The following is a 22,173-nucleotide window of genomic DNA, read 5'->3' as shown; positions in this document are numbered from 1 at the left end:
CTGCTTCAGTCCATTGATATTTCTTGGTTTTCTGGCATGAACAGCCCTCTTCAGGTCATGCCACAACATTTCAGTTTGGTTAAGGTCCTGACTCTGACTTGGCCATTCCAAAACATTAATTTTCTTTAGTTTAAACCATTCTGTTCACTGGGTCACTGTCTTGTGGCATCACCCAACTTCTATTAAGCTTCAGGTGACAGACCACTAACCTGACATCCTTCAGTAAAAGTTATTGATACAATTTTGAATTATTTGTTCCCTCAATGATTGAAAGTTGTTCAGTCCCTGAGGCTGCAAAGCAGCCCCAAGCCATGGTGTTCCCTCCACCATGCTTCACATTTGGGATGAGGTTTTGGCGATGGTGTGCAGTGCTTTTTCCCTCCAAATATAGCATTATAGCATGAGATGTACAGCTGTGTTTTTTTTGGAGAGCCCTGGTTTCCTCTGTGGTGTCCTCCCATGAGTACCATTCTTGTTTAGTAATTTTCTTATAGTGCGCACATATACAGAGGATTTAGGAAGTTAAAGAGATTTCTTCAGCTCCTTAACTGTTACCCTAGGGTTCTTTTTGACCTGCTTCAGCATTGTGCACTGCGCTCTTACCATGATCTTTGCAAGATGCCCACTCCTAGGGAGAGTAGCAGCAGTCCTGAATTTCCTCCATTTGTAGATAACTTGTCTTATTGTGGATTGATGAACACCCAGGCCTTTATGCGTCTCTACAATTTTTCTTCTTTCTTCTAAAGTCCTCTGAAAATGGTATTGGTCAGGGCATAGTGCACATGAACAGATGGTGCTTGAGAAGTTTGAGAAGAAATCATCAGCATATAAATGGATATTACAATCAGAGTTGGTTAAAACATGCGAAAGGTTATTAATATAAATACAAAATAATACAGGACCCAGGATAGAGCCTTGAGGGACACCTTTAGTCACTACCAGAATGGAGGACTTATGGCCATCCACAAATACACATTGGGTTCTATTGGAAAGATAATTTGAAAACCAATTAACTGTATTAGACCCAAAACCAATGTCATTTAATCTACCAATTAAGATGGAGTGGTCAACTGTATCGAAAGCCTTAGAAAGGTCAAGAAAAAGGGAAGCACAGTATTGTTTATTGTCAAGGGCTTGGACTATGTCATTGATTACTACGGAGGCTGCAATGATTGTACTATGACCAGACCTGAAACCAGAAAAAGAAAAAGAAACCAGAAATATACAGAAATCCATGTAATTTCAAAGTGTTCACAAACTTGTTCTTGCAACTGTATATAGCCCATATGTTTGCTAAGGAATAATTATAGACTCAATGCCAGTTCTCCTGTGGAGTGTAATGACCAAATACCACGTAAAAGCTGATAAAAGAATTATTATGTAAATTGGCCATTATTTATTTTTTTCACGGCTCTTGATTATTAACCAGTTTATTCATTTATTATTCATTCTTAACCAGTATAGCAGTGTTGTGATGGATTTTGACATGTAGGTGTAGTTGATGTGCAGGTGTGCTGTAATAAAAAGCTTGCTATGTACCTGCAGGTTAGACACATCTCAGCAGCACTTTCAGCATAGACTGGACTGGGAGAAAAATGTCAGCATTGGCTATACCTACATGAGAAACCTGAAGGTAAGACTAGATGAGACAGATGGTCAGGGTGAGAGAGGAGAGAAGATACTGATTTTTCTTTTCTCTTTCAGGATCAGTTCAATGAGCAGTTGCAGTGTCTCCATAGAGGACAGCAGCTGGACAGTCTTTCTCCTATTTCCCTACCACCCCTACCCCAGGTCCCCACGGTGAGTGCCTGTCAGGGGAGCTGTGAATAATTGCCATTACTGAATGGTACCCGTATGTAAGTAAAAGGTACCTACACCTGTGTGTAATTTACAGGGTTCATACACTTTTTCACCAATGATTTTCAATGATTTCTCCACAACCTTTAACTGAATTTCCATGAACAAAACAAATGACTATCTCAGCGGGACGATTTAAAATTATTTATTGTAACACTAAGTAAAATTAGGTCTGCATCTGAAACATATGCTGCCTCTCTAAAACAAATAAACACCAGACAGACACACTTAGATACATTCTCTCATTTTAATTCAAATAGTTTAACATTTTTGTCAATGTCTCAAACATGGCTCGAAATTGCGACCATTTTGGTTGCATATGCGACCGAAATTTAATCTGTGCGACCTCGAAATATAATTGGGAGCATCTGTGCCAGTGCAAATAATTGTTCTGGTGCGACCTTTTTTCTTTTTCTAGTCGAACGTCTCTTTCTCTGTACATTCGCTAGTTAGTACACTCAGTATGTGCCTTGTGAGCTGACGGTGACCCTTCTAACCAGTCGCGAGCTTGACATTCTTACCTTTTAAGAATTGGTTAATATTAGTCTTCAATCACTCCCTTTCGCTGCACTCCACTGTCACGCGACACAGAGAGCTAACGCGTTAACTAATGTTACCTGAAGACAAAAGTTTATGTTCAATTTATTAGCGTTATCGATCGAAAGCTGAAAAGTTGAAGCGAAGAATTACGGCATTTTTTTGAAACGTTAACTTAGTGTTTTGTGTAGCGACCCGGTTGAAACAGCTAATTTCTCCGACGCAGTTTACTGGCGGTTGATTTAATTAGCGGTATGAATGTGACGAGAAGCGTTTTGTCGTTTGAATGCATAACACGCAATTCCTTGAAGAGTCGACACATTTTAGGCGTGACAGTTTAACTGTTACTTGTAAACCGTACTGTTATATTGTCGTTTTTTACCAATAAAAAATCTATTGCATATATTGTTGGTGCTCCTTACATTTTGGTGGGTGCTCCTAACTTTTTGAAGTTGGGACCACCAGTGCTACCAAGTAAAAAAGTTAATTTCGAGCCCTGATATATTATTGAAGCTGCACTTCCCTAGCATAGACATAGCTCAGGAGGTAAGACCGATTGTCTGGCAGTCGGAGGGTTGCCGGTTCAAACCCCGCCCTGGGCATGTCGAAGTGTCCTTGAGCAAGACACCTAACCCCTAACCCCTAACTGCTCTGGCGAATGAGAGGCATCAATTGTAAAGCGCTTTGGATAAAAGCGCTATATAATTGCAGTCCATTTACCATTTACCATATTGTCGGCACAGTAGGGCCTACGTTTACTAACTGCTACATTAGCAGAAGCGTGCCTGTTGGGCGTGCCTGTAAACAGACTGAGCCAGACCGAATTAACTTCTCACACCACCAAAATACCGCAAAGGTTACGTGCCAATTTACATTTTATTACTACGTATACTATTTTTATGATTGGATTAATTAGTAATTATATTTGATGCAACTTTAGCTATATTTCCATTACTTTTCAAAAAATATTATTTTCCATAACTTTTCCAGGGCCTGGAAATTGCATTTTAAATTTCAATGACTTTTCCAGGTTTTTCATGACCGTACAAACCCTGAATTTAATATTGCCTGTATGCTACCTGGTCATAATTGAATACAGCTTGTTTAGAAGTTACCTGTGTATTATCAGATAATTATCTGTCCTTATAGCTGGAGTTGGTTCTGGGTCCCATGACTCCCTCGTCCCGCCCCTTTGTGTCGAAGCAGATGGTTCCTCAGCTCCCTCCTGTCTCCACGACAATGTCCTTCCACCAGTACCACCGCCTTTCACCCGACTCACCTGCTAGAGTGACCCCCCAGACTGCGGCCTCCATCCCCCTGCATACCCTGTCCTCTGCCGCGGCGACTAAACAAAACCCCCCTCCCCAGCCCCCTGCTATCAGCCTTGCCCCTGCGCCCACCCCCTTTAACCCTGCCCAGCCCACTGGCAAACTGGACAAGCTGCTGGATAAACTAGGAGCTCGATTCCCAACCTGCAGCAGGTACAGCACTGCCTTTCACATATACACTCTCTATCTCTCTCTCTCCCACACACACACACACACACACACACACACACTTGCTGGTTGTCCATCGTATCTGATGATGAACATTTTCTTTATGTCTTGGTGGCTATATAGTTTAATCATGACAAATTACTTCTCTACAGCTTCTTTACTGTCTAGAGCAATGGTGCACAAATTTTGAGTCATAACCCAAGTTCTGGTTACGGGAGATATTTATTGGTTCATGAAATCATTATGAGTAACCCCAGATTTATACCAAACATGGCATTCCTACGGCGCTCTCGCCAGAAGTCATCTATGGAGAGAAGACGACCTGTGTATTTCCTACTGCACTCTGCTTGATGGTGCCAATTAAACAAACTGCTTATAATTGTCCTTGATGCTCTTGCTTGGCTAGCAAGTTCTTGTTTAGGCCAACAGTGCAACTATGGGTCAGCCAGCCAAACTTAGGTCATGGGGATATCTAATTGGTCATGGTATCATGTAGGCTACAGCCATAAACATGAAAAAAGTGTTACTATTCATTAATGCTATTCTGTGTATGTAGAAATAAATGCTAAATAGAAAATATAAAACTTGATAAAACACTTTTTGCATTTGACAGTGTATTTCATGTGATCATGTAAATATATGCTTTAAGGAGTGCCTTAGGCTGCAGACAGAACACAATCTGCTATTCAGTGATGAATTATTCTGGAGTCTTGGCATAACATCTATGAAGATGGTGACAAACTAAGCAAGCTGCTGGCTTGGCTTGAACAGCAGGCAGCTGCCCCCCATTTAATATCTCAGATCAAGTCGCCTACTGGAGAGGCGCTCATAGATCAATAAAATTATGAGATCAATAAAACAGTTGATCAGTTCTACCCGTACACTCTATAGCAGGGGTGTCAAATTGAAACCTAAGGGAGCTGTAGTGTCTACGGGTTATTGTGGTTTCCTTTCAATCAGCTGCCAATTTAGGCCTTGAGAACTAGGTGTGTGGATTCATTAGCCAATCAGCGACTTAAATAAAACACTTGTGCAGAGAGCACGTAATGTTGTAAGCAATATAAGTTCCAGTGGGACTTCTTCAAAATATCTTACCCTTCCCAGTGTTACTGATGAACAAATCTCTAAACTGAATGAAGAAGGGGCTGTTGAGTAGCTCTCTTGGTAAAGGCACAGCTTACACATGGGTGTGCACCATGAACTCGGATCAAATTTACTTGTTTTTTAGCCTTGTAAAAATTGGCTTTCACAGTGACATTGTGGATTAAATGCATGGATTTCATTTTTATATTTGTCTCCACTTGCTGCTGTCACTTCATCCTACACTCATTCTGATTTCTTACTACTGGGCAGTAGGACAAGACAGGGATGACTTTTGTTACCCCTTCTGTTTGTGGCTGGCAGTGAAGACCTGCATAGCTCGTGCTGCATAGGCTTGAGGGTGGGGCTGGGAATGGGTTGTTACATTACATTACATTACAGGCATTTGGCAGATGCTCTTATCCAGAGCGACGTACAACAAAGTGTATAACCATAACCAGGGACAAGTATGACGAAAACCCTAGAGAGAAGTACCAGTCCAAGTGCAGGGAACAACCGCATAGTTCAACTTGGACCCTGAAGGTTAAACTGATTAACACTAACACAAATGAGAACAGCAACAACGCAGTCTATGGAAAAATACAAGCAGTAGTTAAGACAGGTGCATTAACTAAGTCACCTACGAAACAGCTACCTAGTTACAATTACAGGGAGGTAGGGAGGGATGGAGAGAGGTGCAGCCTGAAGAGGTGAGTCTTCAGTCGTTGCTTGAAATGGGTCAGTGTCTCAGCTGTTCTGACCTCCACGGGGAGGTCATTCCACCATCATGGGGCCAGAACAGACAGGAGACATGTTCTGGAAGCGCAGGTGCGAAGAGGGTGAGGTGCCAGGCGTCCTGAGGTAGCAGAACGGAGGGATCTGGCTGGCATGTAGGGTTTGAATATCTTGTGGAGGTATGCTGGGGCTGATCCCTTGACTGCCTGGTATGCTAGGACCAATGTTTTAATTTTGATGCAAGCTATAACAGGCAGCCAGTGGAGGGTAGTGAGCAGGGGAATGACGTGGGATTGTCTGGGGAGGTTGAAGTTTGTGATTTACTCTCCAAAAATTTCTTCTATAACCTGAGCTTGGTCTAGAGCATCTTCGAGCGTGGCTTGGTGGGAGAGATGGACCTGTTGTTGCAACCACTCAGGTGTTAAACACCGGATGAAGGCATCCTTTGTAAGCAACAGTCTAACCTCTTCTGTGAAGGTTAAGTAACGTAGATCAGCTGCAAACATACCCAGCCTCTTGCCAGGTCTCCGGATCCTGTCATGAAGCTGCTGCCGTGCGGTGGTAGTTGGGGTGCCATTGCCAACACCATTCTAGTGCCAAGTGTAGGGCATGGGAGTCCCAGTGGACAGCTATCTGGACATCTAACAGCACTTTTTTGGCCTCCCCATATAGGGACGCCGCTAGTTGGTCCGTTTTATCCTGCTCCGTCCAGCCATTAGTCCAAGCGATCTGATTAAATTTAGCTTTAAAGGCCTCGTATGATGTTTGCCCATCATATTTGCCCACTTTCACTGTTGGACCCTGTTGATGCACTGCACCAATGTCTGGCCCAGTGGTCTGTGGGCCTAGGCCAGGACATGTCTCTGGAGCACTTTCGCCTGGTAGGGGAGTGGCCAGCTGGCGAGTTTGATTGCCAATAAAAGGGTTCCCCACTGCTAGAGAAGCTAATCCAAACAGTGGATTGCCAGTGACCGGGGGTGACGTGATGCTCGGTTGTGGGGGCTATGTCTGTATGGGGCTCCGTTATGCAGTTTGATTTGTTGTAGGCTAGCTGGGAAACTGTTGAGTGCTCATGCCTCCCAGTGCCTCTATGACATGGTGGGGTAGAGGGTTGCCAATGAGACTGACTGGGATTTCCCACCCCTGTGGTGCAGCAGTGAATGGATAATATGGGATCAGGGGCTACCCCGGAGAATAGGGTGGCATGGGGTTTGGTAACATGACGAGCCACCCTACCAGGGACCAGAGTGGCAAACAGCCTGGGTGCTATTTGGGGGCTTGGGGTTGATGTTTGAGCAGGGCCAGATGAAACCGTTGCAGAAGCCTCAAGGTGAAGGCTAGGGTGGCTAACTGGGGCAGTGTTCAGATATCCCGCAGTATTGGCATTAGCTGGGATGTTACTGTAGTTAACCACGACTCTGTCCGGATTCCTGGAAAATATTGTGTGGGCTTTAATATCAGTGCATGAGGCAAGTGGTAGGATGCAATAGGAGGTGTTCCCAATGTCAAAAAACGGCAATCCTTTGTGATTAATTACAGTCTTGGGATCTCTGCTAACTCTCCCTTCAGACAGATGAATTTGTCACGTCCATGTCGGGGCTTCCCCTCGATTGTATTCATTTTACTTTCTCTTCTGTTTGTTATGAATTTTTGGAGAAATGCGGGGGAAATATCCACTTTACCCACCTCCTCTGTCATTTTCTGTGCATGTTCGCTGACCATGTTTATCCTCTGTCTTTGTCGTCGACCTCAGTTTTTCTTTCTTTATTTATTTCTTTTAACACGTCTGTACACTGCCCGATTGCTCCTTTTCCTCCTGTAGTTAGCTAGTGGTGTTGAAGCGTGGGGTTTCCAATCCCGTTTTTGACTGCCAGTATAGTGCCTGCTAATAAATCCGGCACAGACATAATAAACTGTAGCTATCATTTTAATCCTTGTTAGAACATTCTAACACATGGAGGCATGGAGGTGTGCACTACCCTCTCATAAAACAAACGAAGGAACTCAAAACACAGACCCAATTTCTGTCTCTTTCCTGTTCCCCTCTAATTCTCTCAACCTTTTTTTCCCAAAAAAACCTGGCCAACCAAAAACAACACTGGGGATCTCTCTCCCGCCTGAACTACACGGACGGAGTGTAGCACAGTGGGTAAGGAACTGGACTTGTAACCGAAAGGTCGCAGGTTCGATTCCCGGGTAGGACACTGCCGTTGTACCCTTGAGCAAGGTACTTAACCGAAATTGCTTCAGTATATATCCAGCTGTATAAATGGATACAATGTAAAATGCTATGTAAAAAAGTTGTGTAAGTCGCTCTGGATAAATCTGCTAAAGTCTGCTAAATGCCTGTAATGTAATGTAATGTAACTATCTAACCAATGTTACCCCACAAAAATATTCCATGTGCACCTCCCTTCACTAAGAATGAAACAGACAACACACAAGAACCAAAAGCTAAAGCTGGCTTTGTTTTCAGCGTTACGCTATTGTAGAAGCACTCTTTGGGTATTTAACCTCTTAGCGCAAAGCCCCTAATGGTCGGCACGAGATTACTGAACTCAGACATTCAGTGCTACTGCAACCAAAGCATGAGTTAAAAACAGAAACCCTTTGTTTTAGTTTCATTAGAAGACAATACATGACAACTATGCCGAATACGGAGTTCCGCATCGCCACCATTGTCGCTATGGTCGTTCATTTAACACGCAATACAGCAGTGAAGATGCTGCTCACTGAATAACTAAATAAAAGAGACAAAGTTTTAAAAAGTGATACCATGTCATTCTACAGTCAATATCTGGGACTAAATATTAAATAAATACACAACCTTACCATTAGTTTTATGCGTAGAGATGTCCCTTTTGAGGCTGAGTGGTCATATATTGTCTTGGACAATCCGTTTGTGAAATATATGTGCATTTGTGATGCCTGGGTACCTTCCAAAATAGCTGTGCGTAATACCATACGTGTCGTTTACGGCGTTGTCGTCCTTTTTAATACAGTCTGGCTTTATTTACAGTTAATTTATTCAGTAGGTGAGAGTATAAGCTTTCTAACGATGTATAACGTGTTTAATTTTGTTTTTGGAATAGCGTTTTATAGGTCAGCTTAACCGAAATTCTTATCGGATTCACTTACGCATTCACTCTGTGGTAGCAGTAAAAGACGCTGCACCTAACAAAACATTGTCAACAATTTTTTGTAATTTATTGGAAAATACCATTATTATTGAGGACTTCTGGGCATGTTTGCTGATAGACCTATCTGACATCGTTTTCTGGCGCGAAACAGAAGCGGATTGAACTGTATCATTGATTTACTATCTCTGTCTCCATCTACTGTACACAGATAAAATTCCATCATTGCTATGTAAGTATTACTTCTCAAAATATTTTGGTTATACACGTTGTTTTTGAAATTGAGTCTTTAAATAGGTTAGTGGTATTATATAATGTGGATATCTCACACTGTAATGTAAGCGTAGTTTTTGTGATGCATGCAGCAGTGATGACGACAATGTTGCCAAAACGTGGTGGGCGGTTGAAAATTGTTTTCATATCGTCCCATCCCCATACAAGAAAACATACAAGAGTACAGAGTATAGAAATACATTCAAGAGTTAATTATTACACATTTAGGTACTGTACAGCATTGTGTGACAATATTTTTGCATTATTTTAAAATATGATATCAATGTTTCACCTTAAACCTTCATAAGGTGCTCATTTATATGCTTTACAATGGACAAAAGCATTATATTCCTTTTTGGAGAGATTATGAATGTGTTTCTGGACCCCTAGCTATTTAGACCACTGTACTGACAGAAATCTTGTAATTCCCACTTGAAAATGATGCAAAAGTGAGTTTCTTGAGTAAAAACAGTTGATTTGTTGTGAAATACATGAATTTGTTGTGATTTACAGCAATGCATAATTTAGACATTTTGGGTAGATTTGGAGATGCTGGGTACACTGCTTAGCTTTTGCTTGATACATCTTTAGTAGTTCTACATATCCACCCTTAGATTTTATGAACTTGTGATCAAGAGGTTTTTGATCCAGGACATGTATACTTTAACCTGCTGTATATATGAAATCTCCCAGTATTTCATTGCAAACTAAAAAAGAGCAAATTTTTGATTTTTTGACTAAACAATTGCCTTTGTGGCACTTTATTTCTTCCAATATAAAGTAATCTAAGCTCGTATTGTAAATGTTACAAATGTCTTGCTTGATTTAAGCCATTTTCAAAGTCTATGTGATGTTCACATCTGGAGTTATAAAGCTTTAAATAGGGTACCCCTTAAATGGGAAAGGATTGGCCAGATTTGGCATGTGCATGGGGGTTAGTATGCGAAAGGGTGTCCCCTATTGGTATTTCTAGGGATGCGTACATATTCACAGTTGCAACCCAAGTCGCAGGAAGCAAAATAGCCATTAGGAAAGTTAAGTTGGAAACCGTGAAGCGATATCAGGACAGTTTCACATTTAATCTAGGCGGGACAACCTAAAAAATTGTTTTCAGAAATCAACATGAATATTGCAATTAAAATATCACTAACTTTAAGTAAATTTATTGTGAACAATAATTGTCTATATATTGAATTTTAATGTGAAATATTGGCTGTTTTTTGTGACCTTTACATGTCATCACTGAAAAGAGTAGGACCACGACAGCCACGAAAACCTACAGTTTTCCATTACATTGTTTATATTTATGGGGTTCTGAAACTGACTTGTAAACTGGCTTGTAGGCTACTGGTTGATTTTACCCTCAAACTCTCAGAATTCTGACGCAAAACCAGGTAAGTATTTTTTGCTGGAAATCCCACCTGAAGTCCCAGTTGATTGGTTAATGGTTTAAAGACTGTATACATGTCAACAGTGTCAAGCATGAGACAACATTTAGGTAGCAAATAACAATGCTGAATACTTCTGACACATTTTATGCAAAAACGGTTCTCTCAGATCAATTGCTTGTCCTCACTGACAGCTGCCAAGTGACATCCATGAGGACTTTGAAAATTCATAACTTTTAAAGATTTAATTCCGGCTTCTACTGGGACCTGCTGTTTATTGATGGTGTGACAGAAATCTTGGTGCCACTGACCATAAACAAAGTTTCACTTTGAACAAATAATGTTAAACATCAGTTTTATAGGCTAGTGCTGTTGGCTTGTGCTAGCTAGGCTATACCATATGGTCTTGTAGAATTGCAATCAATAAAGGGTAAAAACATGCACTTGCTTCGTGTAAATTTGATCATCACTGCAATGAAGTTAAGACACTCAAACCACAAGTTCTGCGAGAAATGTATTGTCGAGCTCAGATGCACACTGCTGTCTATGTTGAAAGCTTACAGTACTTACATTTTAATAGGTAACATCGTTCAATCGTCAAGAATCAATATGAAATAAATACGTTAGCGTTTGAGGTGGTCAATACACGTCTCCCCTTGTGTGGTCGATAATAGGTGTTGCAGAGCTAGCAATGTATAGAGGAGCGTATCACACTTTCACCTGAGGTAAATAGACAAGGGTTCACCCAAAGACTGTAGAAAAAAAGACAGCCATGCACAACCGTGCAGCTCAGTATTCTGTAACCTGTGCCTTGGTAGCAAGCAGCCACAGCAGGGAAACAGACAGCACATCAAATAAAGACAGAGTACAGCTTCAGTTAAAAAAATCTGTAATGTATGAACAAATCATCGCATTTATTTTTTACTTGTTCGAACGGAAAACTGTAAGAGCCATTCCACTTGTCTGATCATAAAATGTGCTTGTCCCATACATGAATATTAAAATCACCAACTAGTAAAACCATATCAAAATCAGTACAATAGAGGCCAGTAAAACAGCAAATTCATTTACAAAACAACTATTTTCTTTAAAAGGACAATAAACAGCAAAGCATGGAACCAGTCTGTCAGATATAATTTAAAAATCCATTATCTCATTATCTCTATCTTCCTGGCGCATCCACTGGGGTCGGCCTGCGTAGGGCCCACTGCTTCTCCATGATACACTCCTGAGTTAGCCAGGGGCTGCAAAGACACCCAGTTATTGTATGTGGCCATAGTGAGGCCTGTCAGGAGTCTTGGTGTGGGAGACTATGTACTCGCAAGGGATGGCTTACATGCAAGGCCACTTCCCGGTTCACCACAAGGACTATCCAGCGGAAGCAAGAGGGTTGCAAACAGGTGGGAAGTACGCTCACATCTTCTCTTTAACTACACTGTTGGACAAGCAAGGATTAATTAAGAATATGTTTATTTTCTGAATCCAGTGGTTCCAACAGTCAATGCCCTTGATAAAATGTTCAGCACTCTGAACACTGAACTCAAGTGATATTGCGTGCTGGAACCCCTCACTTAACCTACATGTAAAATATATTTTATGTGATTTAATTTAATAATTTATTATTGTAAATGAGAATTATCAATTAAATCGCTGTATTCTTTGCTATGTCAGTCTACAGAAAACTGGTGGAATCAACCAACAAGTCAAAACAAGCTCTATACCAGGTTTTAAGAAGCAGTCAATTATATGAATTAATTGAAAACATACATTCTTTATTGAATGCAGGCACTATACTTCTAAATTACCCAACAGAAGACATAATACAAAACATTAAACAACTAATCTAGAAATACCAGAACATAGAGAGAGAAACGGATCAGCCAGACCTTGCAAAAGTATCACCCACTTCCAGTATAAGCGCCACAAAGAAACCAGTTAAAAACACACGACCAAGGAACCACCACCAAAATAAAAAGAGGGAAACTCTTCTTCTTCCAGGCTCCAAAACCAAATGCAACACAACACTTTTTCCTGTGGCAATCTTAAATACCTTACCCAGCATAGCTTGAGGATGTATTACATTACATTACACACAGTGTCCTGTGTCATCTGGTTTGTCTCTTCGGAGGAGGTGAGACCCATAGATTGTCAGCCTAGGGTATCTTAGGGTATCAGTGGAATTTGAAATTGCCTCCATCACATTTGCTTTGATGCTTGTGATGGGGAGGCCAGGCCACATTCTTATTCACTGTTTCACTCTCTAAGGCCAAAATCTAAACACTACATATCCTACAACTCACTACTGCAACACACACATCGAAACACCCTCACACATAAACACACTCCCAGCCAGAACAGGTATAGCACTGCCTCTAATTTACTCTCTCTCTCTCTCACTCATTCACTCACACACACACACGCCCACGTACACACAAGTACTCACAGGCTTATTTACAAAAAACGATACTATGATAATGGTTCATATGAGCCAGTGTTTAAAGTGGGGATGTAATGGCAGTTTGCATTTTTGTGATGGTTCCTCTTTATGGGTTCATGGTGGTTTCTTTGGTTAGGAGCACCTTGATCTTGGTGCTGCAGCAGATAAAGACATCGCGCTCGGGCACCATGGCTGGGCTGTCTATGGAGGAGCTCACCCTGCAGGTGGCACAGAGACTGACACAGATGGAGCGACCGGTAAGGCACACACTCACGCACGCATGCAAATGTGGTTAAACAGACAAGACCCACACTTGCAATAATCTGCACACTTGATAAAATGATTTACTTCATCATTCAGTCTGGGCTTCATTTAAAATATATATGTAAATATGACTCTTGCATGAATTGAGCAGATTTTCAAGTTTATATTTGTCTCAGCATTTGGGTCCACTCAGGCCTCCATCTGGAGCCAGGAACTTTTCTGGCGCAGCTCCCCAGCTCCAGAGAGCCCCTCTCCCCTCTCAGGGCCCAGTGGTAGCCCAGGTCTTCCAAACTCGACCTCCACAGGTACAGATTGGCAGATACTGCTGCAAAGCTCAGGTCACAATGACAATGTAGTACTACAGGTATGTTGTCTTAATACACTGTATCCTTCTCATTTTCCTCTAGGCTGTGGCTCCCAGTCTTAAAATGTGCCTGGTGTGTCAGAACCAGGTAGAGACGGGCAGTCAGCATGATGTCAGCTGCTCTCACATTGTTCACAAAGAGGTGAGAACCCTGAAACTCTGAAAGGCAATCTGCAAAAGCAAGGAAAGCAATCTGAAAAATGATCTGTAGAATAGTGAGAATGGCAGGTAAATGTGGAATTGTGGACCCAACTTGGTGACCTGCTCAATAGCTCAGTCTGTACAAAGACAAAGAATATAACGGCTGATCCTTCCAAACCATTGCACCTTCAGTTTGTAATGCTCCTTTCGGGAAAATGATTTAAAATAAGTACCAAGGGCAAAGAACTTTTTACTTTTAATTGGTCCTTTATACCAGTGCAATGCGACTATTTAACTCAATGTAATGAATGTATTCAAATTCAGTTTTCATTCATTTATTTATTATGTCCTGCTGCTGCGACACTTTCATTTTATTTGAATAAGTCTGAATTAGTCTACTTACGTGTGATTGTGTACTGTGTATATGTATTCAGTAGTTTTATTAGTGAAACCAAAGGCTAATTTAAATTTGAAAAACTGAACACTAACCCTGAAACACCCAACTATGGCTATAAAATGTATCAAAGGTTATCTTTAGGTTGCATCCATGTTTGAGTATTAATGATACTGTAGTTTGTGATACTGATTTGATTACTTGCTGCCTGTAAACTCCTGCTTGCATTTTGTTTCAGTGCATCAGCGTTTGGCTGCAGTCCACCAAGAACAACTCCTGCCCATTCTGTCCTTCCAAATAACCAAGAAGGAAAGAAAAGATGCACAGTCATACCCCAAGTTGTTGTAATGTTTTTCTCCACACCATATTGTCAGGTTCCTGATCTCTTTTCTAAATTATGAAAGTCATCCATATTACTCATTTGAAAATTGTACTGTATAAATTAAAACATTAATGTCCTTATCTGTTTATTTTGTTAGTTTTAATTACAGTAATAATCTTACTATGCACATGTCCTTCGGCCTGTAAAACTGTCAGAAAATATTCTGTTACAATGAAAATAAAAATGTAAAATTCCTTTGAAAATGGAATCCCTTAAATTTCCTGATTCTACCAAGATGTAGCCAGCTTTGCATTATAGGTTAATTGTTGGCTTGAATCTCCATCCAAAGATCATCCTGATTTAACAGGAAATAACTGACATCAAAAATCTATGTAAGCATTTTATTACACCATACATGTTCTGGATCACAACGTACATTTGTATAATCAAGTTATAATAACGATGTTTGGGATAAATGGCTTCACTCATGTTTCTGATTAGTCAGGATTGTTCAGTGGCCACTAGTTAGCCACAAAAACAGGATGGCCAGGTTAGTTTGCTAAGAAGTATCTAAAAGAGACTGCAGAGTTCTGGTGAAAAAAAGTCTTGTGGACTCATGACCATGATTCAATTGTGATGGCAAGAGCGAAGCACAGAGGTCAAAAGGAACTTCCCAAGATCCAAAACAGACCACCTCATGTGTAATGGTTTGGCATGTATGGCTGCCACAGGTACTGGCTCACTTGTCTTCACTAATGATGAGACTGCTGATAGCAGCAGAAAAATGAATTTTGAAGCTTATTGGATGGCGCTTCATCCTACAGCAAGATAATGATCCCAAACATTCTGCTTATGCAATAGCCAAAAACCTAGAAAATTCTTGACTGGCCAAGTCTGAATCCAGTTGAACATTCGTTTTATATGCTGAAGAGAGAACTTAAGGCAAGTAGCCCCCCAAAACATGATATTCAGCACCTGGTGATGACTTCAACGATGAATGGCATGCAAAGGATATGCAACAAATTATTAAACATAATAATTTGGGTGGGAGGGAGTGTGAAAAAGTGCCACTAGCAGAGGATGAGGCTCAGCAACAGCAGGAACAGTATGTTGTGCCCATAATTTTCAAGGGTTACGCCATGGTACAGGCCCACAGTAGTCATCATGGATTATTGAGAGAAAGTTTAGAGAAGAGAGGAGGACTACAAAGGAGCCTGGAAAAAGTGGTCAGACCCCTTGAAAGTTATTTTTGTCTGGATTACAAATGATACTTGTACATTTTTCCAGTCATTATTTGTCTTATAAACTTGCATGCTGTAATAGTAAATTTACACTATTAGCTGTCAGCAGATATTTTGAAGAAAAATGTTATACTGAAATATGCTGCTTGAATAAGTAATCACACCACACATGAATATTTGAGCCACCTTTTTCTGCAATAACAATTTTAATTTTGTTGGGATAAAGCTTTGCACACATCATTTTGGAATTATTTTTGCCCTGTTTTTAATGGCAGATTTGCTCCAGTTATTTAGAACCTGCTTGGAGTGATACAGGTCACTTTGCCAATGTTAGCTTGAGTTTTTCTTTAACCTTTTTGAGGCGAGTGTGTTTTTAAGACTCCTCTCTGACTCCTAGCTGTACCCTTTTCCAGACTACTTTACACATAGGTGGCTTTCACTGAGTTTCAGACTGCAAATGCCCTGAGTTTGGAGAACCTGACACCTGCCTTTGTGCTCCCACGTCAGTGGATGGGAAAACTACATTGGCACCTCCATCATGGGAAGGACAGGATGAGTTAAAGAGAAAGAAAATGATAGGGAGGGAAAAGTGCAGAGTCATCTGAAACCCAGCACCATCCATCATGGGGCATGCCGAGTTTTAAAAAGCTGAAAGTCACCATCACACTGTGCTACAGCATACACACACACACACGCACACACATGCTTGCACAAGTGCATACACACACTCACACTCTATTTGCTGAATTCCCTATTTTAGCAGATTTTTTAATTTTTCAGTGCCTTTAATGGATTCATAACTTACATGACGCGTTTTTTTGTTTTGTTTCTTCATTCATTTGTCTTTTAATTTAATAGCATTTTTGTTCTTATTTTTATTTTTATCAAGTCATTCATTTATTTCCACACAATACAGCACTGCTTTTTTATTATAAGCGATCAAGTAGTAAGCCCTTTTGGATTTTTTCCAACCAGCTTTACAGATAATTTTTTTTAGTTAGTGTGGATGCCTAAGTAAACCAACCAAGAATGCAAGTTCTCTTGCATTCTTCTTCTTTCTGCCAACATTTCTGCAAGCTTCTCCTCTGACAGCTTTTGAACAAGACATGCCATTTCAACATTCCCATAAAGAATTAATGCAGAATGAAAAATAAAATGCAAAGAATGGAGACTGTTCAGCCTTGTGATGACTTGACATGTGATGCTTTTTCAGCCAATAGAATACATTGAAATAGTCCACAAGATACTATTTCAGCCAATAGGACACATAGAAAAATGAAGGGGACATTTTGTGCTTGTAAAGTGAGCTACGCAGCTGATTAATAATCACCAAATACTTTATATGGTAATATAACAATAATATCACAACAGACAGGCATCGTACATTTATACAACAGGATTTTCAATTTCAAATTTGCATACCACAATGAAAAGTACATTTAGCTACTTGTATGGTGAGGCCAGTTGGCCAGCCGGTCGTTCAGTCTAACCTATAACTGCTCTACGTTAATATTTCCTTAATAATACTAATATAACTTAATACTGCACCCCTAACCACAAAAAATATGCCATATCTTGCATTATGTCAAAATGTTCTTTTGTTCATAATATAGGCCTATATTCCAATCCTTTAAGGAACATTCATTTGTTTTCCGTTAATATAAAGCAAATCACTTATCTCTTATCATCATGAATGGAGGTTTAGTGACACATTTTAAGCTGAAGATTAAATTTTTCCCCCTTTATTATTATTATTATTATTATTATTATTATTATTATTATTAATAGTAGTAGTAAACTTTACTATAGCAATTTTATTAGTGTTTATTTTTTAAATTTTTCAAATGAGAGGGGTGTGACAAGAATAACAGTTCACAAAAAGCACATTAAAAAAGTGTTTACTTATCAATGGTGATAACAAGTGACAACAGTGCAGATAGTGACAGGCTATAAACAGCATGTACAATATTTACACAGACATACCCACACACCCACAACTGAGGATTGGTATCCTGGGTGTTGCCAAAGAAAATAAAGTAACAAAACCAAACAAACCTAGCAATAACCAAAAAGTAGAGGAAGACCTACCTAGAGACATTCAAATCAATAGCCTACCTAATTACTCTAGCTAACAAACATAAATACAGAGGGTAGCAACCACTCCTAGACTAGTGTGCCTATACAGTAAAACCCATTAATCCTTTGTGCAAGTGTACAGAGGCTTCTGTCTCAGCTACCCCAATGCCTCAGCGTGGCAGACAAATGAAACAGTAACTAACAGGGAAAACAAGAGAAACAGGTACACTACTTATGATGCACAACCAAGGATTAACACGAAGTACAAATACAGGCAACCAACGATTTACACAGTATGGGAACACTAACGGAGCAAGTAATGGCGACAACAGCAAAAATACGGGATGGCCGGCGGGTAATTTAAATCGCCGTTGTCTTTGGATTGGTGGAAGGTAGGCAGGAACCAGCAGGATGATTATGAAGGGGGGTAGGAGTTGTGAATGGCAGCGGTTTCTAGAAAGAGACTGAAAACAGCAAGAGAGCAAGAGTGAGGGAGAGACACACGCATGCACACAGGAACACACAGGGACATAACACTCCCACTCACAAGAATGAACGTAAGTTTGTTCTATATCCCCACCCACAGGATTAATGAAATTAAATTAGTTGCCAGAGAAAAAAAAACGGAAATGCCTACACCCCAGACCCAGCTAAAATATTGTCAGCTCCTTTCTTGTGCTTAATTTATAGGTTGTAACTCTGTACAATCAATGACCAGCGCATTAACTACTGGTTATGATTATACATCCTTGACAAAAATGTGAGGGGGTTATGGTCGGTGTACACCATGATGAGGGTAGAACTAGACCCAACGTACACTTAAACATCTTGTAGAGCAAGCATTAATGCTAGCGCCACCTCCTCAGTGATAGAGTATTTCAGCTGGTGTTTATAAAACTTGCATGAGAAGTAACAAACTCAGGATTCTGCCTTTGTTTCCGTTTTTCCTTTTTTGGCCGCCAGATGGCGGCACTTCAGTTTTGTGTTTCAGCTCTTTCTCCCTCTTTGGTGTTTAATTGTATTATTGTTTTCAATTATTCAATCATTGTTTTTGTTTGTGTCTCGTTTTCCCTTCCTTCTCTGGTTTGATTGTGTTTTGAGTTCACCTGTGTCTTGTTATTTAAGTTCTTTGTTTCCCTGACTCAGGTGCTGGTTCCTTGTGTTTCCACCTGAGTGTTTCTGCTTGTGTTTCCGCCTCCGTTTTTGTCCATGTAGCCATGTATGCCCGTGTGTTTCTGCCTGTATTTTGCCCTGCCTGTGTTCTGCTGTGCATGTTTTTGAATTTCGAGGAGTTCTGTTTAATTGCCCTTTGTGGCTTCTTTGTTTGTTCCTTAGTTTGAAAGTAAAGTCTTCGTTTAAATTTACCTATTGGAGTTCTGAGTTTCTCACTCTGCATTTGGGTCCTACAACCCTGTTGCCTGACAGAAGAATCCAGCCAGTGCTGGACCCAGTGGAGTTTTTTTTTTCCCTTCTCTTTTTCCCTGTGTTTTTTGGGTTTTTTTGTTTAATATGCCACCAGTGTGGAGCAAGCCGGTGGTCTCGGGTAGGCCCTCCGAGACCAGCCCTGCCGTAGGACAGGCCCCCCTGTCCAGTTAGGAGGCATGACTGGTGGACATATGCTAGGGGTCGCGTACTCTGTTGGATTATGCGTCCGAGTTTAGCACTTGGGGCACACAGAGTGGCTTGTCCATGGCCATTCTGTGCCAGTTGTTTCGGGACAGATTGAAGGACTCCCTCCACGGTGGGCTGATTAATTCTGGGCTTGCTGAGTCGTCTGACTTTGCTGCCCTCATGGTGTCAGCTCTCCACTGGGAGGAGTATCTCCGGGGGGTCGCAGAGATGCCCCCACTGGCCAAGAAGTACTCACTGCCCAGAGTCCCGGAGCCCACACTGCCTAGTGCCCCTCAGGATCCGCCTGCCCTGTTCCGAGTCCAGCAGGAGCTGCCTGCCCTGTCCCGAGTGCAGCAGGAGCTGCCTGCCCAGTTCCGAGTCCAGCAGGAGCTGCCTGCTCCGCCCCGTGTCCAGGAGAAGCCTCCTGCTTTGCCCTGCGTCCAGGAGAAGCCTCCTGCTCCGCCACGCGTCCAGTAGAAGCCTCCTGCTCTGCCCCACGTCCAGGAGGGGCCGCCTGCTCAGCCCGTTGTCCCACAGGGGCCGCCGGCCCTGTCCAGAGTCCAGCAGGGGCCGCCTGCCCTGTCCAGAGTCCAGCAGGGGCCGCCTGCCCTCCAGAGTCCAGCAGGGGTCGCCTGCCCTGCCTAGTGTTCCCAAGCCCCCTAGTGTTCCCAAGCCGTCGCTGCCCAGCATCCAGGACCTTCCCCAGCCCAGGGCCCAGAGACCCCGGCCGTCCAGCAGCCCTGGAGCATTTCCACGGCCACGCCCTGGAGGGTCTTTCCTTTTGGGGACGGGGCCAGTCCGTCCCCCTAACCATTCGCCCATCAGTCTACCTGCCCCATTGTCTGTTTGTCTGCCTGCCTGCCTGCCTGTCTGCCCACGTGTTTGTCGGCCTGTTTGTTGACCTGTCTGTCTGCCCCCCAGGCCGTCGGACCATCGGCCGGTCTGTGCCCGCCTGTCTGCCTGTCTGTCTGTGTGTTGGTCCGCCTGTCTGTTGTCATGTTTGCCCATCTGTCAGTCCTTGTGTCAGTCTCTGAGTTCACCCCTCTCCTTCCCTGTCTGTCTGTCCCTTGGAGTGTCTGTCAGTCTTGCTGTGTATCTCCCCACCTGCTTGTCTCTCTGTCCTTTTGTTAGGCTTCCCTGTCTGTGTTAGCCCGTTCCCTGTCTGTGTGTTAGTTTCGTGTCTGCGTCAGTCCGTTTCGTGTCTGCATGTTAGTCCATTCCGTGTCCGCGTGTTAGTCCGTTCCGTGTCTGTCTGTGAGTCCAATTTAGTGTAGTGTCTGTGAGGCCAGTCCAATGTGGTGTCTGTGAGTCCAGTCCAGTGTTGTGTCTGTGAGTCCAGTCCAGTGTAGTGTCTGAGTCCCGCTCCGTGTCGTGTCTTAAGTCTAGTCCAGTGTCGTATCTTGATTCCAATCCAGTGTAGTGTCTGTTTGAGTCCCGTTCCATGTTTGTTTGAGTCCAGTTCCATGTTTGCTTCAGTCCAGTTCCTTAGGTGTCTGAGTCCAGTCCGTTCCTATTCTGTCTAGTCCAGTCCGTTCCTGTCCTGTCTAGTCCAGTCCGTTCCTGTCCTGTCTAGTCCAGTCCAGTCCCGTTCCTGTCCAGTCCAGTCCAGTTCCATCCGAGTTCTGACTTGTTTTCTGTGCCCGGACCCGTCCAGGTTCTGCCCTGTTTCTTGTGCTTGGTCCCGTCCGAGTTCTGCCATGGTTCCTGTGCCCTGTCCCCTCCGGGTTCTGTTCCTGTGCCCGGTCCCGTCCGGGTTCCGCCCAGTTTCTGTGCCCAGTCCCGTTTGGGTTCTGCCCAGTTCCTGTGCCCAGTTTCGCCCAGTTCCTGTCCGCTCCAGTCCCGAGTCCAGTCCAGTCCTGTTTCTGTTTCTGTTCTGTTCCAGCCCCGTGTCTGTTCCTGTTTCTGTGTGTTCTGTTCCTGAGTCCAGTTCTGTTTCCTGAGTCCTGTTCCATTCCGTTTGTTCCGCCTGTATAGTCCCATCCTGTGTGTCACCCCCTCCCCAGGTCAGTCTTCTGGGACGTCAGGATGCTGTCAGGATTCTGCCTTTGTTTCTGTATTTCCTTTTTTGGCTGCCAGATGGCGGCACTTCACTTTTGTGTTTCAGTTCTTTCTCCCTCTTTGGTGTTTAATTGTATTATTGTTTTCAATTATAAAATCATTGTTTTTGTTTGTGTCTCATTTTCCCTTCCTTCTCTGGTTTGATTGTGTTTTGAGTTCACCTGTGTCTTGTTATCTTTGTGTCTATTTAAGTTTTTTGTTTCCCTGACTCGGTGCTGGTTCCTTGTGTTTCCGCCTGAGTGTTTCTGCTTGTGTTTCCGCCTCCGTTTCTGCCCGTGTATCTGCCCGTGTGTTTCTGCCTGTATTCCGCCCTGCAGGCGGCCCCACGTCCAGGAGGGGCCGCCTGCTCAGCCCGTTGTCCCACAGGGGTCGCCGAACCTGTCCAGAGTCCAGCAGGGGCCGCCTGCCCTGCCTAGTGTTCCCAAGCCCCCTAGTGTTCCCGAGCCGTCGCTGCCCAGCATCCAGGACCTTCCCTGGCCCAGGTCAGTCTTCTGGGACGTCAGGATGCTGTCAGGATTCTGCCTTTGTTTCTGTATTTCCTTTTTTGGCTGCCAGATGGCGGCACTTCACTTTTGTGTTTCAGTTCTTTCTCCCTCTTTGGTGTTTAATTGTATTATTGTTTTCAATTATAAAATCATTGTTTTTGTTTGTGTCTCATTTTCCCTTCCTTCTCTGGTTTGATTGTGTTTTGAGTTCACCTGTGTCTTGTTATCTTCGTGTCTATTTAAGTTTTTTGTTTCCCTGACTCGGTGCTGGTTCCTT

General features: G+C 42.5%; 1 protein-coding gene across 4 annotated transcripts in view; it reads left to right on the top strand.

The window, feature by feature from the left end:
• rnf214 (ring finger protein 214) overlaps positions 1-14,688 on the top strand; it is a 62,938-nt gene extending 48,250 nt beyond the window's left edge. For 3 of the 4 annotated variants that reach the window (XM_064352042.1, XM_064352041.1, XM_064352039.1), the window contains 7 exons: positions 1,546-1,633; positions 1,705-1,800; positions 3,544-3,875; positions 13,077-13,197; positions 13,381-13,509; positions 13,612-13,710; positions 14,342-14,688. In XM_064352042.1, the coding sequence (XP_064208112.1) occupies positions 1,546-1,633; positions 1,705-1,800; positions 3,544-3,875; positions 13,077-13,197; positions 13,381-13,509; positions 13,612-13,710; positions 14,342-14,404 (928 nt within the window). In that variant the 3' untranslated portion in view covers positions 14,405-14,688. The remainder of the gene's footprint in view (positions 1-1,545; positions 1,634-1,704; positions 1,801-3,543; positions 3,876-13,076; positions 13,198-13,380; positions 13,510-13,611; positions 13,711-14,341) is intronic. The other variant, XM_064352040.1, reaches the window with a different exon arrangement.
• Positions 14,689-22,173: the final 7,485 nt, after the last annotated feature.

Source organism: Anguilla rostrata, chromosome 9, assembly GCF_018555375.3.
Source record: "Anguilla rostrata isolate EN2019 chromosome 9, ASM1855537v3, whole genome shotgun sequence".
In the NCBI taxonomy this organism is placed as follows: Eukaryota; Metazoa; Chordata; class Actinopteri; order Anguilliformes; family Anguillidae; genus Anguilla; species Anguilla rostrata.
The sequence above is the reverse complement of the archived record's forward strand: the minus strand, read 5'-3'. Positions and strand labels throughout refer to the sequence as shown.